This window comes from Cebidichthys violaceus, unplaced genomic scaffold (assembly GCF_023349555.1).
Source record: "Cebidichthys violaceus isolate CVI_PGR_0920_01 unplaced genomic scaffold, fCebVio1.0.p SCAF_16, whole genome shotgun sequence".
Classification (NCBI taxonomy): domain Eukaryota; kingdom Metazoa; phylum Chordata; class Actinopteri; order Perciformes; family Stichaeidae; genus Cebidichthys; species Cebidichthys violaceus.
Genome location: NW_027176329.1, coordinates 8661135 through 8676974, shown reverse-complemented (window position 1 = coordinate 8676974; position 15840 = coordinate 8661135). Strand labels below are relative to the sequence as shown.

At 40.8% G+C, this 15840-nt stretch overlaps 1 protein-coding gene across 1 annotated transcript in view; it reads right to left on the bottom strand.

Moving 5' to 3' along the window:
- Positions 1–15840, bottom strand: part of kcnh8 (potassium voltage-gated channel, subfamily H (eag-related), member 8) — a 51548-nt gene that overhangs the window by 15481 nt on the left and 20227 nt on the right. The window contains exons 3-9 of the mRNA XM_068710595.1: positions 14951–15082; positions 12059–12186; positions 9924–10161; positions 9431–9588; positions 5593–5797; positions 2932–3141; positions 272–471 (exon numbers count right to left, since the gene is read on the bottom strand). Of these exons, the coding sequence (XP_068566696.1) occupies positions 272–471; positions 2932–3141; positions 5593–5797; positions 9431–9588; positions 9924–10161; positions 12059–12186; positions 14951–15082 (1271 nt within the window). The remainder of the gene's footprint in view (positions 1–271; positions 472–2931; positions 3142–5592; positions 5798–9430; positions 9589–9923; positions 10162–12058; positions 12187–14950; positions 15083–15840) is intronic.

Below are 15840 nucleotides of genomic sequence, written 5' to 3'. Positions count from 1 at the left end.
ATCTAAGACCGTTTTTTGTTCTTGTCATCTGTCCCCTCCTTGTCAGTCATTGCTGAGGGAAACATCATGCTCTTACATTGATGAGGATCATGTAGTATTGATCATATTATCACTTGTATAATGGGTTTGAATGTGGATGATGAGGATTGAGAAGTATGTGATCTTTCAGATGAATTATTGATCCTTATATGCTGGCAAAAACAGGAGTTAACAGAAAAAGGAGGGTGAGGATTTATACTAATGTAAGTGTGTATATGTGTGCGTGTGGTACCTCATTACAGTCGATGCCGTTGTTGACCGACCAGGTGGTCTGAAAATACTCCAACATTCGCTGCTTGACGCTCTGCGGCAGGTGATGGACACGTATGAAGTCCTTGAGGTCTTTGGTTCTGGTGTGGTACTGGGACCACCTTGAGTACATCCTCTGGATAATGGCTGTCACATTACCAAAGACCAATGCATGCATCAGTGCTGCAGGTGTAGAAGGAGAGGACAGAAAATGGATTAGGGAGTTAGAACAGGGGGGGGATAATGGAGCGTCAGCATGAATGAAACTGTGAAATAGACAGCGATCCAAAATATGTAAAACCTTTTGCTGTTTTGATGCCAGAAGCTTGGCACCAGCAGGGAAATGTTTTTTTGTGTAGCTTACTGTAAACTCTGCAGAACCAAAGTGGAGGAAGAGGAACAGCAGGGGTTTCAGTAACGGTAAAGAGAGCAGTGCAACATTAAAGGGATGACTGGGATATGCTTAAACCAGAGGCCTGTTTTATGAAGCAGGATTTGGGATTATTTAGGTTTAACTCTGGATTTTCAGTTCCACGACGGAGGTTCACGTCTCACCTGGATAGTTTACCTTGGTTACATGGAACTTGCTCCGGAGCAGGTTATGTCGGAGATAACTAGTATAAATGCACCACCTACTGACCAATCAAAGCTCGGTACGTAGATAAAGAATGTATATGACACAAATACAAAGAAGTTAAAGTCATAAAACAGACTAAAAGCAACACTGTTTGAACAGACACATGCATAAAGACAGCTGGCAATAAATCGCTGACCATGTTGAATGTGTAAATCAACAGATTTATAATATTACTGTGTCATCTAGAGCACAACATCTGACTATAAACATATGTGTATTATGTTAAGTTTATGTGTTGTAGATGTATTCTGATGGCCTTTGTGACAATATTTGAGCCTTATTCTTTCATCTGTAACCCCAGTGGTGTGAAACGGACTTGGTAGCAAAGTCACACCGCCAGAGTGCAGCTGAAAGAATAAGAATGCATCCAAGCAACATATCAACTTAACAGAATACACACATGTAATTATGATCAGATCTATTGTGCTCTAGATGTGATATTATAGATCTGTTACTTTACGTATTCACACAGTAGGCGATTTTTTGCCTACTGTCCTTCCTGCATTTGACAGCAATTTGTCTGACTTCACAGTTTTGTCTTTATTTTTAAAATGCGCCGATCTACTGACAGCAGACTTGTCCGTGTTTGTGATTGGTCATATGCTGCAAACAACGCCTTTTTATGTGAAGGCTCTCACAGCCAGATTGGAAAAACCTGGGCTGAATTAATGAGTTGATAACCAGCTTGGTGGGGCCGTCAAAGTTGTTAGGGTTAGATAAACCTAACATTCCCTGGCTATGTTGAACTCGCTTTGTGAAACAGGCTTCTGGTCATGGTGCAGTGAGAGACACAACAAGGAGCTGTTTGCACTTTGAGCTACTCCCCCTGTATGGAAGGTACTATATAGATAAAGTGTATTATTATTCTTATTATTTCAATTATTATTATTACTATTATTTTCATATCTTTACACTCAAACACCTCTCCAAAACCACACAGACTCCTAGTATGGTATGCTTGCAGCCATATTGCCAGAGTTAAAGAGAAATGAGACACCTTTGCACTCAGATAAGTGCTGATTTTTACATCTTGTATCTTATATCTTCTAAAACCCTCTTTGGATAATCAAAATAAATATTTCTGCCATGTAAATATGATTAAAAGTAATTCCAATTGGAAGCTGTGAATTTACGCGATGAAATAATCAGACAAACCAGTCAACCAGCTAAAAATTGTATTTACATTCATGTCTTGCAAACTCCCAGATGGGAACATCAGTGTCAAGACTGAGCGGAGCTGATGTAATTGGTATGACAGATACCTGCCTTTTAGACGCCTTTAGATAATGTATTCTCCTAATCTCATTCAGTTTCCAGCTGCGTCACAGGTACATTGCACACATCTGAACACAGACTACATGTCGAGTGTCACTGTTGTGTCACTGACTCTTTTTTCTGACGTGCCATTAATCCTCTTTAGACATACAGTTACTAAATTCCTTCCACAAACCCATTGGGTTTGACCTATCCTCTGCTGGTGTTTTGTGTTGGTTTTCATTTTGTGTTAAAACACAGGGACGGCATGGTTGTGTGTGTGTGTGTGTGTGTGTGTGTGTGTGTGTGTGTGTGTGTGTGTGTGTGTGTGTGTGTGTGTGTTTGTGTGGTCTGCATCTGCGACTTCTACTGCCCCCGGGCAGCCAGAGACATTTAACTTTTTAGCCGAACCAGTGTGGGGAGCGTCCACAGGGAAAACCCCGCCACGACAACCTCTATTTATCCCCACAATCCAAACTTAGAGTAACGATCCAGTTTTAGCTGGATCCGACAATCTTGTAAAGGTCTGTTTAATACTTGCCACTGGAAGAAAATAAAACTGTCTACATGTCTTATTGGAAACTGATTGTGTCCATATTACTATTGAATCTTTAAACCAAGACATCATGGATTAGCAGCAGATGTAAATATAATTACACAGTATGATTGTATATGCTGTAAAAAATAAAAAATAATTTGATTTTTAGAAAACACAACATACATGTGAATGCTAATGTGTGCATTCTGTGTACCTCCTATGAGCATGACACAAATAGAGAAGATCTTCTCGATGTCAGTGTTGGCCGACACGTTGCCAAAGCCCACGCTGGTCAGACTGCTGAGGGTGAAGTAGAGGGAAGCGATGTAGACGCTGCGGATGGCGGGGCCGCTGCCGGTCCCATTCACGCCTCCTATGGCATAGTATGGCAACTCCAGACGCTTCCCCAGCTCATGGAGCCATCCTGTATTTAAATGGGGATAGTGATGGATGGAAGGAGAAATGGATGGTTATAGCTGGTATCTAATGCACTCTCATTGTGTTTTCACAGTAACTTGATCACAAGAGTATGGTCAGTCAGAGGCAAACTTATAAGAATATAAGGACACCGTGCCCTGAGTATTTACAGTAATTTTAAAGAATGAAAAGGAGCCTTATTACTACACCTTCCTTTCAAAGTTTCCAATCTTCTAGGATTACTGAAGGTCTCAAAGCTATCACTTGCACCACGTGATTATTTTTACTTTTTTAAATGAGCTGCAGTGTTCATCTCAAAGCTCAGTGCAGTGAAGCATACAGATGCAGACAAAGCTAACAGCATTGTTGTGGTGAGCAGTGCTTTCCTCCGTGCTACATCTAGAACGACGTACTTAACAGTGGAAGCAGATCAGATGCTTGGGAACCAAAACTGGTCCCTGGTCAGAGTGGTGTGCGGACAAGCAGCTGATCCCAGGAGAGTCTCCTGCAGACACTGATGAATGGTAATTGGATGGAATTCCCTCATAGCTGCCTGACTTCAAGGCTCAGTTCAGCATCAGAAATGCACAATTAGGATACAACACATTAATCCTGCCTCATGCACTGACCTGTTATTTTATGACACAGAAATGCAGTAATTGGTGGAGAAAAATCTGCATTGTTCTCATGACCCAGTCAATGCTGACCCGGAAACTGTTATGAAGATGCTGGGGCGAGGTAATTGCAAGCAGTGCAGCTCATCGATACTGACCAGAGATCATCCCAGGGTGCCTCATTATACGAGGGACCTGGATACTGAGGGGGAATTACGCTCAGTCAATTTTACAACACACACAAACACCTGCATGGAAGGGCGCACAAACACAGCTGATGTAATTGTTGCTGTCATATTTTACATCCAATACGGATTTTACAACACCCACTCAACATGATGAGGCATGATGATTCCATAACATAGTTATTAGCAATATTAGCTCTCAATATTTCAATATAACTTGGGGTCAAGTCGATTGCTCTACGAGGCTTATTATATTACTAATAAACAGAAACATGTACATAAACATCTATCATTAAAAAAAAAGAAAAAAGAACTGCAGGTTTCAAGCATTGATCGCTTTTCAGAACCATTGTTGTTTTGGAAATAATGAGCTATGAAACTTCACCAGAGTACTGACATGTCAACGAGCCCAACACATGAAATACATGAAGCAGAAATTAAATCGGAACACACAAAAATGCAAGGAGTAGAAAAAGGAGGGGTCTCTTACTTAGACATGCAAGATTTATGTACTAACAAATGTAAAAAAAATAGCATTCTTTTATTAATGCCAGAAGATCAATAAAAAACAACATTTCCTCTTTACAGCCTTTATTCTGAGCCTCAAGCCATGAGTCATTTATTCTATAGATTATTGCTCATAAAATTCAATACAGAGCGCGGCGCTGGTGCAACGCTGGATGATAGATCCTTCGGATAGAACAATGGAGATGAAAGGATACCACATTATCTGGCTTCATCACTGCATGCATAAAGTAAAACAAAACCACAAACAACTACATGTGTATCAAGAGCACAACATGTCTGCATGAGTGCCCATTTAAAATCACTATTAAAAACTGCCACTCTTGCTGCGGGACTGAGGTTGAGCCCCTGCCTTCTACAAAATCTCTCATCTAAAGCCTCAACTGGTTTTCAGTGCCTTCTGTCTCAACCCATTGTCCTCATGGATTATTTCTACAGAGTAACTGCATTAATTGTTAATGTCAGAATTCTGTATGATAATGCGGTCAAGTGTCTCTTGGGACATTAGTCATTTCATTCATTATGTGTCATGTTTTGTGCTGAATCAGCAGATTCACTTCCTTTGCAGAAGCAGAAGAATGTACTCATACGCGTGTCAAATTGCATAAGATGGCTTTCTCGACAACGTGCGGCATTTTTGTAAAGCCTGTGGCATGCGTAAAACATCTTGAGCGATTTGGTTTGCCTGGAACACACTAAGAAATAGAGCCAGTCTGTATTGTTTTGATTTCTTCTTCTTCTTCTTCTTTTAATTTCCTGCAGACTAGGCACGGGAAGTGGATTGCAGCCTCCCGCCAGTTAAAAACAACAATGCATTTGGTCTTTGCAAACAAAATGATGCACTCGTGTATCTGCAGCAGGGAAGTGACATCTGATCACAAGCGGTCCCTCGAGATGCCTTCGAAAGCCATTCTTAGAGCTGTCCACTTGTGACCGGATCACCAAAGATGCATTCCCTACCAACACTAATCACGAACACTAATCTAAGCTTCTGGAGATACACTTCCTGGTTTTGGTATGGTGGAAGAATGGATGTTGTGGATCACACTACATTTCTCCATTTAGTTTTGAAACATCAACAACTGAACTTGGAGGTGTTTTTTGGACTTCTTAGCATCATTTTCCTTTACTCACCGATATCCCAGTTGTAGGCGTTGGCCTCCATCTCCATCTTGCCGATAATGTACCAGATGCAGGCCATCCAGTGGGCCAGCAGGGCGAACATGGACATCAGCAGCGTCAGGACCACTGTGCTGTGCTGCGAGTAGCGGTCCATCTTCTGTAGCAGCCGCAGCAAACGGAGCAGGCGGACTGTTTTTAACAGGTGGACCACTGACACCTAGGGATAAAGAACAAGCACCCAAGGTGAATTTATTCTAAGGATGTTATCATATACACGGTTATCATTTGTGAGGCATACATTGAAAGTGCCACTAAAACAAAGCATTGTCTTCACCTCCCTCTCCACAACTACAGCTCATGAGGGCAACATGGTTAGTATTCTTTGCAAAACAGTGATTCAATATCACAACTACATAACTCCCTTTTCATTTCTTGAGATTTGAAGGTGTTCTGCTGAGGGCAAAGTCAGAGAGACACAGATATATGAAGAGAGTGAAACAGAAACTGCGAAAGTGAGGAGCAGGCGCCGATCCTCTCCCCGTTTTACAGACAGTTAATCTCAGGGGAAGAGTGATAAACCAGCACACACACACACACACACACACACACACACACACACTAATAATACTGCCTGAAGTGGTGAAAAGCTCTTAACCATGCTTCATGTCCTCTCCAACATTAGTGGCTGCTCATATTCTCTCATATTCTATAATTAGACCTCGACAAATGCTTGCAAATACATCAACATTATGATCTATATGAAGATTTCCTGACAAAGGAGTCCTTGATTATAAAATGACCAATTAGAGCAATCAGGCGTTGCTCGCAGGTGTGTTTTTGTCGTTTTCGTTTTTTATCTCCACTGCTCAGCATCACCGTACAGTATTTCTCTACTCGTGTTTCCTTCATTTTCTGTCTTTGCTCACTCATCCTTTCACTCGAACAAGCTGAAATACTTTTGCCACACTTCCCTCAAAGTTCCCTTTTACTCCTTTCCCACTGTAGATGTGATGTGAATGTCATCTATTGTGCACCTGCTCCTCAGGCAATCTCCATCGACAGTCTATCATTTGGGGCTTGCCATCGTGTATTCCCATCGGAGATACACGCACATATACACTCACATGGATGTATGTCGCGTGTGTATTTGTGTAGTGTGTGTGTGGAGGGGTGGTGACTGGGGACAGGTGGAGACTGAAAAAGTGGGGCGGATATTCTTTGCAAAAGGAATATATAATGTAATAACTATAATAAATGGACAGGGAAGTTAGACATGGGCAACAAAGGAAGGATGACAAAAGAGGAGAGAGGAAATGTGTGTGTGAGAGAGAGAATTACACAATCAGCACGTTTAAACAAAGCTGAGAGGAGGAGATGTGAGGATAGTCCTTATCAGAGGTCGTGTCTGTGTCTCCAGTATGTTTTGCGGTGGGTTTTACACACTCTGGCTGTGAGAAATAGAGAAATAGTGCAGCACGAGGGGTAATGAAGCCTCCTGCTGTGCCCTAGGGAGAAGCTCCATCTCCTCTCTCCTCAACACCTATGGAGAGAGCAGACTGCGCCACGTCCCATTCTCCTCCAACAGCACAAGCAGTAAGCAATCCACCCAGCAATACATACACACCGCCTGCTACTTTCTCCTTCAACTTTTTCCCCCTACCACTTCCATCCCACCCCTGCCACTCACATTTGCATTTCCTCTTCTCATCAGGTGTGAAATTTACATTTAGCTAGTTGATTGACATACTTTGCCTCTGCTTTTTAATTTGAGTTTTTTTAAGTATTTGTGCACAAGACCTAACAGAAATGCTCATTATTTCTGCCCCTGTAGCCTCGCTACAAGCCAATCAGAGCAATGTGACTGATCATGTTTGTTTTAATTTCATTTATTGATGCAGTAGTATTGGGCCAATAGGCTTTCATAACACTGTTCTCCAATTGAAGCTATACCTGGAGCAGGACAACCTCAACCATGACACTTCCTGCATTTTCACCCTATTTAGTTTTGTTAGCAACGCTGGTCCTTAAAATACTACTTTAGCACCCTTAAACTACTTCAACAGAAAACAAGCAGATACATATTAATTAAATATTAATTTTATTAAAAACATTAAATATTTATTTATTTGTATTTATTTATTGTCAAAGGGATGACTTTATTCAAATGAGCCTTTCACTATTTTTTCGTGAGACACTTGTGCAAATGTGCAGCAGCTCACACAAAAAAGGAAGAAACCTGACGGTCAGGTGAGGGGATTATCTGGGAAATAGGAAAATATGACGGAAAAGAAAATATGACAGAGATACGACAAAAACAAAAGTAAGACGAACACCAGGGAGGGACAGCCCTGGGGCCCCTTGGCTTATTTTTGTGAAAGATGGCTTCTGTCCTCAAAGGGGACATCAGTTTAAATGCTCCGTCCTTAGAGAGGACATCACGCAGGACGCTGAGGAACTACTGGCCACTGGCGCTCTGTCTGGCGGCAGCAGGGGAACTTGTGGCCCAGTCGCTCTACACCCGAATCCCATCCTACTGGCAACGCGTGGCATTTCCATTAACAGAGTCTGGAACCAAACAGGCACCTTCGCCTGGAGCAGCCTGTCACTGTGACCACCCCTCCGCTCACAGCTTCATTTACAATAATAACTTTACGTACTGATATGTATAACTATTTTCACTACATACGTTGCAGGAGGGCAGTTTATGTTGCCAAGAATTAGAACAAATATCGAGCAATGTATGAATGGAACTCAATCCCTCAACTGATTGTTCATGGAAATAGTGTGTCTTGTTTTAAAGTGTAATTTAAAAAGCAACTTCAGAAAAGAGACTTTGTTCCTTTTAGTCCTTGTCATCTTTGTTATATTTTTTCTGAGCTTGTCTGTGTGTGTCTTTTTGTGTTGTGTCTAATGTTGTTTGTATGACTTATATCATATACTGTATATTATAGGGATGTCATCTCCAAATTACATTTTGTCAAGTTAATGTCTATTAGTGTAACTGTTGGATATTGTATTACAGTTGTGAGTTGTGCGTAGTGTTGATTTGTTACTGCATGTGTTTTCATATACATCCTAGTAAGAATATGACACAACAGTTAATGTGGATCCAAATAAACTTTGATAGCTAGCAATTGTATGAGATCCAAAACTGTATATTGGACATTTTGACTCACATTACAGGGATTGAGTCAGTGGAAACAGCCTCTATTTTCCTACATTAGAGGCTGGAAAGCAAAAACTTCCATAAGCAACCCATCAAACCCCCTGACTGTGCAGTGGGTGATATCACTCAGACAAGACAAGTATGTCTACCTAATTGCTCCAGATCTCCGTTTCTTCCAACATTCAAGTACTCTTAAGGGGGCCATGTAGTCAACCAGAAAAGAAAAAAGGTTTTAATGATACAGGTTTGATTGTTTTCTCAGCCCTTGTACAGTTTGTGGAATCAATACGCAGAATCAAAGAGGCGCTCGAGCAGCGCTGGAAACAGTCCATGCAATCTATTCTCATGAAATGTCAAATGTGCTGGAGGTGTTGCTCTTTATAACGGATCTCTGTTGACGGGGATGATAGACTGTTACTGTTATTTAGATTTTTACATGTCATTCCATTTATTTGTATATATATTTTCTTCTTTATTCTTTCTTCCTTCCTTCCATGTTTCTTCCTACTTTTTTTTTGTAATTTAATTTTTACATGAAATATTGTTTGATTTAAAATACAACTTTTAATGATAACAAGTTATATCCAAAGAACTATTAAATCAACAAAGTGAATGTGCAGTAGCCGACTGATTATGTTCTGTATTAAACATTGGGGGTTAAGCATCAAGCCAATTGTTACTCACCACGCTGACTTTGAAGGCATAGAGCAGGTCAAAGGGCAACGCGGCCACCAGGTCAATGACGAACCATGTGGTCAGGTAATGGATGCAGATCTGCCGAGCGTCAAAGATCACCTGGCCCGATTTGCTGACATAACTGGTGCGAAAATTACAAACAATGTCTGGCAGGAAAGACAAATCAGAATCAGAATCAGAATCAGAACCATTTATTGGCAAGGAAGTTTGCACCTACAAGGAATTTGTCATGGCGGAAGGTGCATAACATTAAACAATAACAAATAAACAATAACATCAAACAATCAACAACAATCAAGACAGTGCAAGAAATAGAAATAGAAACATATTAAAATTTACAAAAGAATATAATAGAATATATAAGATGGAAATGGAGGTGAGGGTTTGGTTATTGTAAATTCTGGTTGTTATTTCTCTATAGTTGCACTTTAATTAGATTGAATAGCTAGTTTATGATTCTCAGGTAGATTGTGAAACTAACCTATGATGAACAGTATCTCCACTGCGATGTCACTGACAGTTGTGCTGCGGGTCAGGTCGTCATCATCGCCGATGAAGCACACATTGTAGGGCACCGTCACAGCCACGTAGAAGGTGGCAAGTAGAATCAGCCAATCCCAACCAGCTTTGAACGTGCTGTAGTGGAGTAAGATGAATTTCGATTTCTTGGCATCTGCTACCTTGTACTCTGGCAGAGCAGGTGGATCCCCAAACACATTCTGGATAAGAAAACAGATAAAGTAGCAAAAAGTTACCTCCACTTACTTTGTTTTGGTGGTCCAACCCCATCATGGAGCCACCCAAGGCTAAACCAAGATAAGGCCAGTAGACATAAAAACATAAAACCAGCTTTCTTTGTGTAACTGGGTGGTAAATCTGTTCATATATATTTTTCACTTAGTATACTTCTCAAAGTGTTCTTTCTCGTTTTCTTCTGAGTGAAATATTATTTAATTCCAGGTAAAAGTAAAAGTAAAGCAGAAGGCCGTCATGGTCTCACTTGCTATTTCATACATCAGCCACAAGGCAGCAGCACTGAGTAACATTAAATTTACTCTGCCAAGTGCATCATGGTCGTGCTTCCTGTTCACGTGCGCACAACTTGAAATTTGCAGAGTGGACGTTCTGTGAAAGTAGAAGGTAAAAAACAGTATTCCAGTACAAATACGTATAAAATGTTAACTGAGGATATGGTTTGATTTGGGCACTTCTGGGATTCCCGTCCTGAGTTTTTTTCTGCATTTTGTTTATTATTTGAAGCCAAAAACCTGAATCTATAATAATGATAACTGTGTGGCATCTAATTCCATAGGCTACATTTATAAAATAATTGAGAACTGCCAACTGCTTTTTTTATTAGCTGGTTAAACTTGTGGTTGATTTGTGTTCAATTGCAGTTCAAAGACATGCATTCAAATTATGTTTAACTGCAATGTAGCTATTAACTAACATACTGACTGATATTCAACAATATTAGTGGAATAAATTACAAAAGGCTGCAAAATTAAGCACCTCAATCACAAAAAATAACTAACTACAAGTTATTTAAGATAATGCTATTTCTCTGGGAGAAAAATAACCTTGTGGGGCCCAGGACTTTTTTTTTAACACACTGTCCCGGCTCTCGTGCTACCTGCTTAGCATCAAACAGCTGACATAGTGAGCGACTAGCGAGTGAACACGCTGTAATGGACCATTAGGCAGCTTAACAGCCAAGTGTTTCCCTCAGAAGTAGGTGAACACCAAATCAGGGCTGAAGGAGAGTGGATATCAATTCATGAGCTAGACGTAGAGCGGGTCGTCCTCTAATCAGAACCTCGATGGTTTGATCCTCGGCTCCTTCAGTCTGGATGTCGAAGTGTCCTTTAACCCCAAATTGCTCCTGAAGGTTGTGCCATTGGTGTGTGTGAGTGTGCATTAGTTTAGATCCTGGTGGGCAGGTGGCAACGCTTTTGTAGTGGTCGAAAGACTAGAAAGCTAATAAAAAAGCAAGACCTTTTGCCAATATTAGAATGTTCTCATTTGTCAGGACTCTAAATCACTGCTAAAGTTGCTTTGTGTCTTCTTCCAGCAACAATAGGTAAAACATGTTTGTCATACTAATTTACAATATGATAATATGTTGTGTTTAAAGCTTGTTGTGCCGCCCCCAAGTGGCCAATAATCATTTAAACTTCTGGCTCTAAACATGAGAAAGAATGCATTTCACTTGTGAGAGCCAGAGACATCACAGTAATGCTAGCTAGACCTACTATGTCTTTAATGTTTCAGACATTTGGACTGTATCTTAATGAATATCTTTTTTTCTTCTGGTCACTTTGGTTTGGTTTGCTTAACTTGATGCTACAAACACTTGCTGATGTTGCTCATTTAATGTAATCTGTGATGAAGAGCATCAGTCAGTGCGACATGTTCTGTTTACTTAAGAGACCGTCTCCAACTATAGACACAATATTTCTCAAGTTTTGGCCCTTTAGTCCATTGATTGTGTCCATTGTGCTTCAAATAGCAGCATTGAGCTTCTCATTTCCTATGTTACGGTCCACCCACGACCACTCTAGAGTGATCTTTCTTCCTGGTAAGTCTTGCCCTGTTGTTTGAAGAGCCTGATGATACCTTATTGAGTTTAATCTTGCTCTTCTCTCTGCTGTGGAGGTGACCAGAGATGTGGTAGAGCACCGTACTTCTCCGCAGACGAGCCGAGCTGAAATGAGAGCCTGTTTTCACCCTGCCGCGCCGTCGCTCTGTAAACACACACAAATACACAAAAGTTAGAGCACATCCCCCACTACGACAATACTTTACCCCCCAATGTTAACTCCTGATGACTGAATCAGTCATTATGGTGGATGAAATACACAATATCCTGCCCTGAATGAGAAAACATGAATATGGAACAGGAAGAATGTGTCATATCTCAGCAAATTGCACAATTCCTGAGTGAATTTTCTTTTCGCAAATGTCAAAGAACATCTGTTACCTGTTGTGATTTACATTATTCAGCCATAAATATTGCTTATTGTGTAAAAACACGATCTCCAGCTAAACAGTGCAATTTTCAGCTTTGATAAGTCGCTACTGGGGCAGAGAAGCACTTAAGTGTAGTGTGGTAGATTCTCTGTGGTTGATTGCCACTCGGGTGGCTTTGTGTGTGCGCGTGCTTATGGGCTTGCGTGTGTATTTCTTCCAAGTGTATTGTAGTGGATAAAAAAGTGGATGGTGTAGGAGTGAAGTGTTCAGAATGAGCAGATGGGTAATGGGAGAAGGCACTTTATTGCTGCTGGGTTCTGGGCCCCATTCTGAACCCACAGGAAAGGACTAAGGCCAGATTGGCTTGAGGGGGATAACGGCAATAACAAAGCTGGGGAAAAGAAGTGATAACTGCGTTTGAGTGTCCTTTTGGAAAGTGTGTACGCGGACCCCAGACTAGGCGAACAGACAGGGCCCATCCATAACGCGGTGCAGCCTTGGGGGACGCGACACGGCAGGAGCACAGAGACAGAGACGAGCTTATTTTTAGATCTAATGAATTTCCCTACACTTTAATAGTCCTTCTTGTAGGGGTAGAGGAGGGGAGTATAGGTGGGGAGGGGTGGGTGTTATGTATAAGGGGGGGAGGCCATAGGCGTGTAGGGCAAATAGGGGAGGTGGGAATGTAATGTAAAAGCAGCTGTAGAGGAGAAACAGAGGTGATGGAGAGAGAGTGAGCGGGTGAGGAAAGGACGGAGAAAGCAGAGAAGGTGAAAAAAGAGGAGACTGGGTTTCCCCCTTATGCACACACTGTACACCCTGTGTGCCCTAACTGGGTCACATCCGAGGTGTCTGTCCGTCCTTGAAAGGCTTCCCCAGTGCAGATGGAAACGCCCCGCTGATGCCATAGTGTCGGCATATCTCCAGGTTCTTCATGTTTCTCTTTTTTTAACACCTTTAGTGAGTTTATATCTGTCCGTAAATCATTTACATAATTCTTCTCTACGCACTTTGTAACTTTGGCGTTATACAAGCCAAGTTTAGTTATTAGGCATGAAAATGAAAAGCATTTCATTATGGGGGTGAAAATAACTTTCTGCTTCCTGTTCTCCTTTATTTACAGTAATGAGAGTAATTAGGCAAATCAAGGGGAGGCAGATGAGAAAAGTCAGGTTTGCTGACTCCACATGCACACATTGACCTTCCCTTTTGCTTTGTAGGAGGCTTTTGGATTTAGCTTAGGAGGTGTTGCCCTTAAGCTAAACCTTTTGAGGAAATCTTTGCTCTTTGTGTTAACATTGATGAAAATGATTAAAATACTGGAAGGAAGGACACAATACAGAGGTGTGTGTTTATAATCTAATCTAGTGATTTTGACTCATCTGGCTGTTCATTTTGAACAACCTTGTCTCATAATTGTGTTTATATACGTTCCAACTGCAGCTACATTTTGAAAGACATTTAATGCAACCTGTTAACATCACATCACAAAATATTACTCCAGAACATTATGGAAAATGTTCACTTTTTCATGTTTTCTTACAATATCTGCTTTTTCAATACAACATCCACTTGTACACATAGCAGCTTAAGTATGTTCATGGTTTTTATGGTTATGTCCGAGCACTTTGGTCAATGTTTGTGCACTTAGTTAAATAAAGAACATTTCAAGAGACAGGATGTATTTTTGTTTAAGAATGTTTCTTAAGTTAAAGTACAAAAGGTATTAGCATCAAAATATACTTAAAATACCAAAAGTAAGAGTATGCTCATTCGAATATATTTACGGTAAGCCTTTATCACTGTATTGTTATTATTATTATTGATGCTTTAATGTATTTATCATATAGATCTAGCCTTATAATTTCTTTTCCCCAGGGATCTACCCACCACAGTCTCACAAATCACTGTTGCAATCATACAGACTTTGTATTACAATGGACACTTAGGATTGTTTTTGTCCACAATAGCCAGCACTACACTAGCAATTTGGTCTGATGGATAAAAAAGGGTTCACACTTGTAGCACTTAGCAGTGGCCTTAATAACTAAAATCCACATGCTGAAACAAAGACTACACATTTGAGTGCTTTGTATAAAGAGTGGACATTCCCCTCTCTCGTCTGTGAACCATTAGAATCCATTCAACACCAAACACAACCCATCTTCTACAAGATGCTCATACTGACTGTAGCGGCAATCTTCCCTCTGTCCGATGATCCACATTACCACTACTGTTACAGTCTGTTTGGCAATAAGCTTGACGCAAAATGAGTCTTCTGAGGCAGCAACTCCATTTAAAAAGGTTTACTCAATAAAAATAAAGTTACATGAAACATTCTGTGCACAACTTGTCACAACATTAGCACAACGTTGGCACAACGGTCAAAAAACTGTCTTGCTCCGCAGACTGATTAACCTCAACTGAGGGCTGTTGGCTGTGACGTAGTCAGTAGCACGACTAAAGGAGCATTTCAAAATTATTTTACACAAATCACTGAACACATCTTACTAAGTCTCATATGGCTCTTACACTGACCTTCCTTCTTGTCCTCGTGGATGGCTTTGGCTTTAGTGTCAGTGATGTCCTTAAATGAAGCCAGAAAGAGCACCACGTCTCCCTTCTCATTCTTAATCGGCACAATGTCCAGCAGGCACCAGAACAGCACAGCTGAAAGAGAGAAACACACTTATTAACATTTTTATACACCGTCTCTGATTACCCTCAGAGTAGATTAACCATGTGTGTGTAGAGCAGAACTGTTTTCATCCCCAGATGTATTAGTAACCCTATCTACAGTCGGAGGTCCCTCGGGAGAAGCATATCTTTAAATGGATCGAGTCGCTGTTCCCCAGAAAAAGATCAGCCCATCTCTGAGGTCCCGTCTCCTGCTCAATGGATTGCTGTTCAGAGGAACTGCAGGTCAGCATGTGTGTGTTTCTGCACCAGCGTTCGTGTGCTTGTAGCCATTAATGTGTCACTTTGTTTTAGTTTGATTCATCAGAAAGATATGAAAGGAAACTGATTATGTATTATCATTTTGTTTATCATTCAGTTAGTCTATAATACTAATACAAATAAAGCTGCTATAATCAATATTTTATATTAACAGTGGATTAAATGACGATGTTTAAATGTAAATGTGGTGGCTTGTAGTGACCAACCCACTGATAACTAACACCAAACACTGCAGTTCCCCTCTGCTCTACGGAGCATTTTAACCTCTTTAAGCACATTGAAGCTCTCTTTATCCTGGTTTACATCAAGTTAGTTAAAGCGACTAGCTGGTGAAGTTAGTCGAGCTTAGCAGCGTAAGAGACAGATGTTCTAACATGAATGCTAATGTACCAACGCTGGTGTATAGTGGTGTAACAGGCCCCCTTACGGTTCGGCACGCATGTGAACTGTGGATTAATTACACAGTTTAA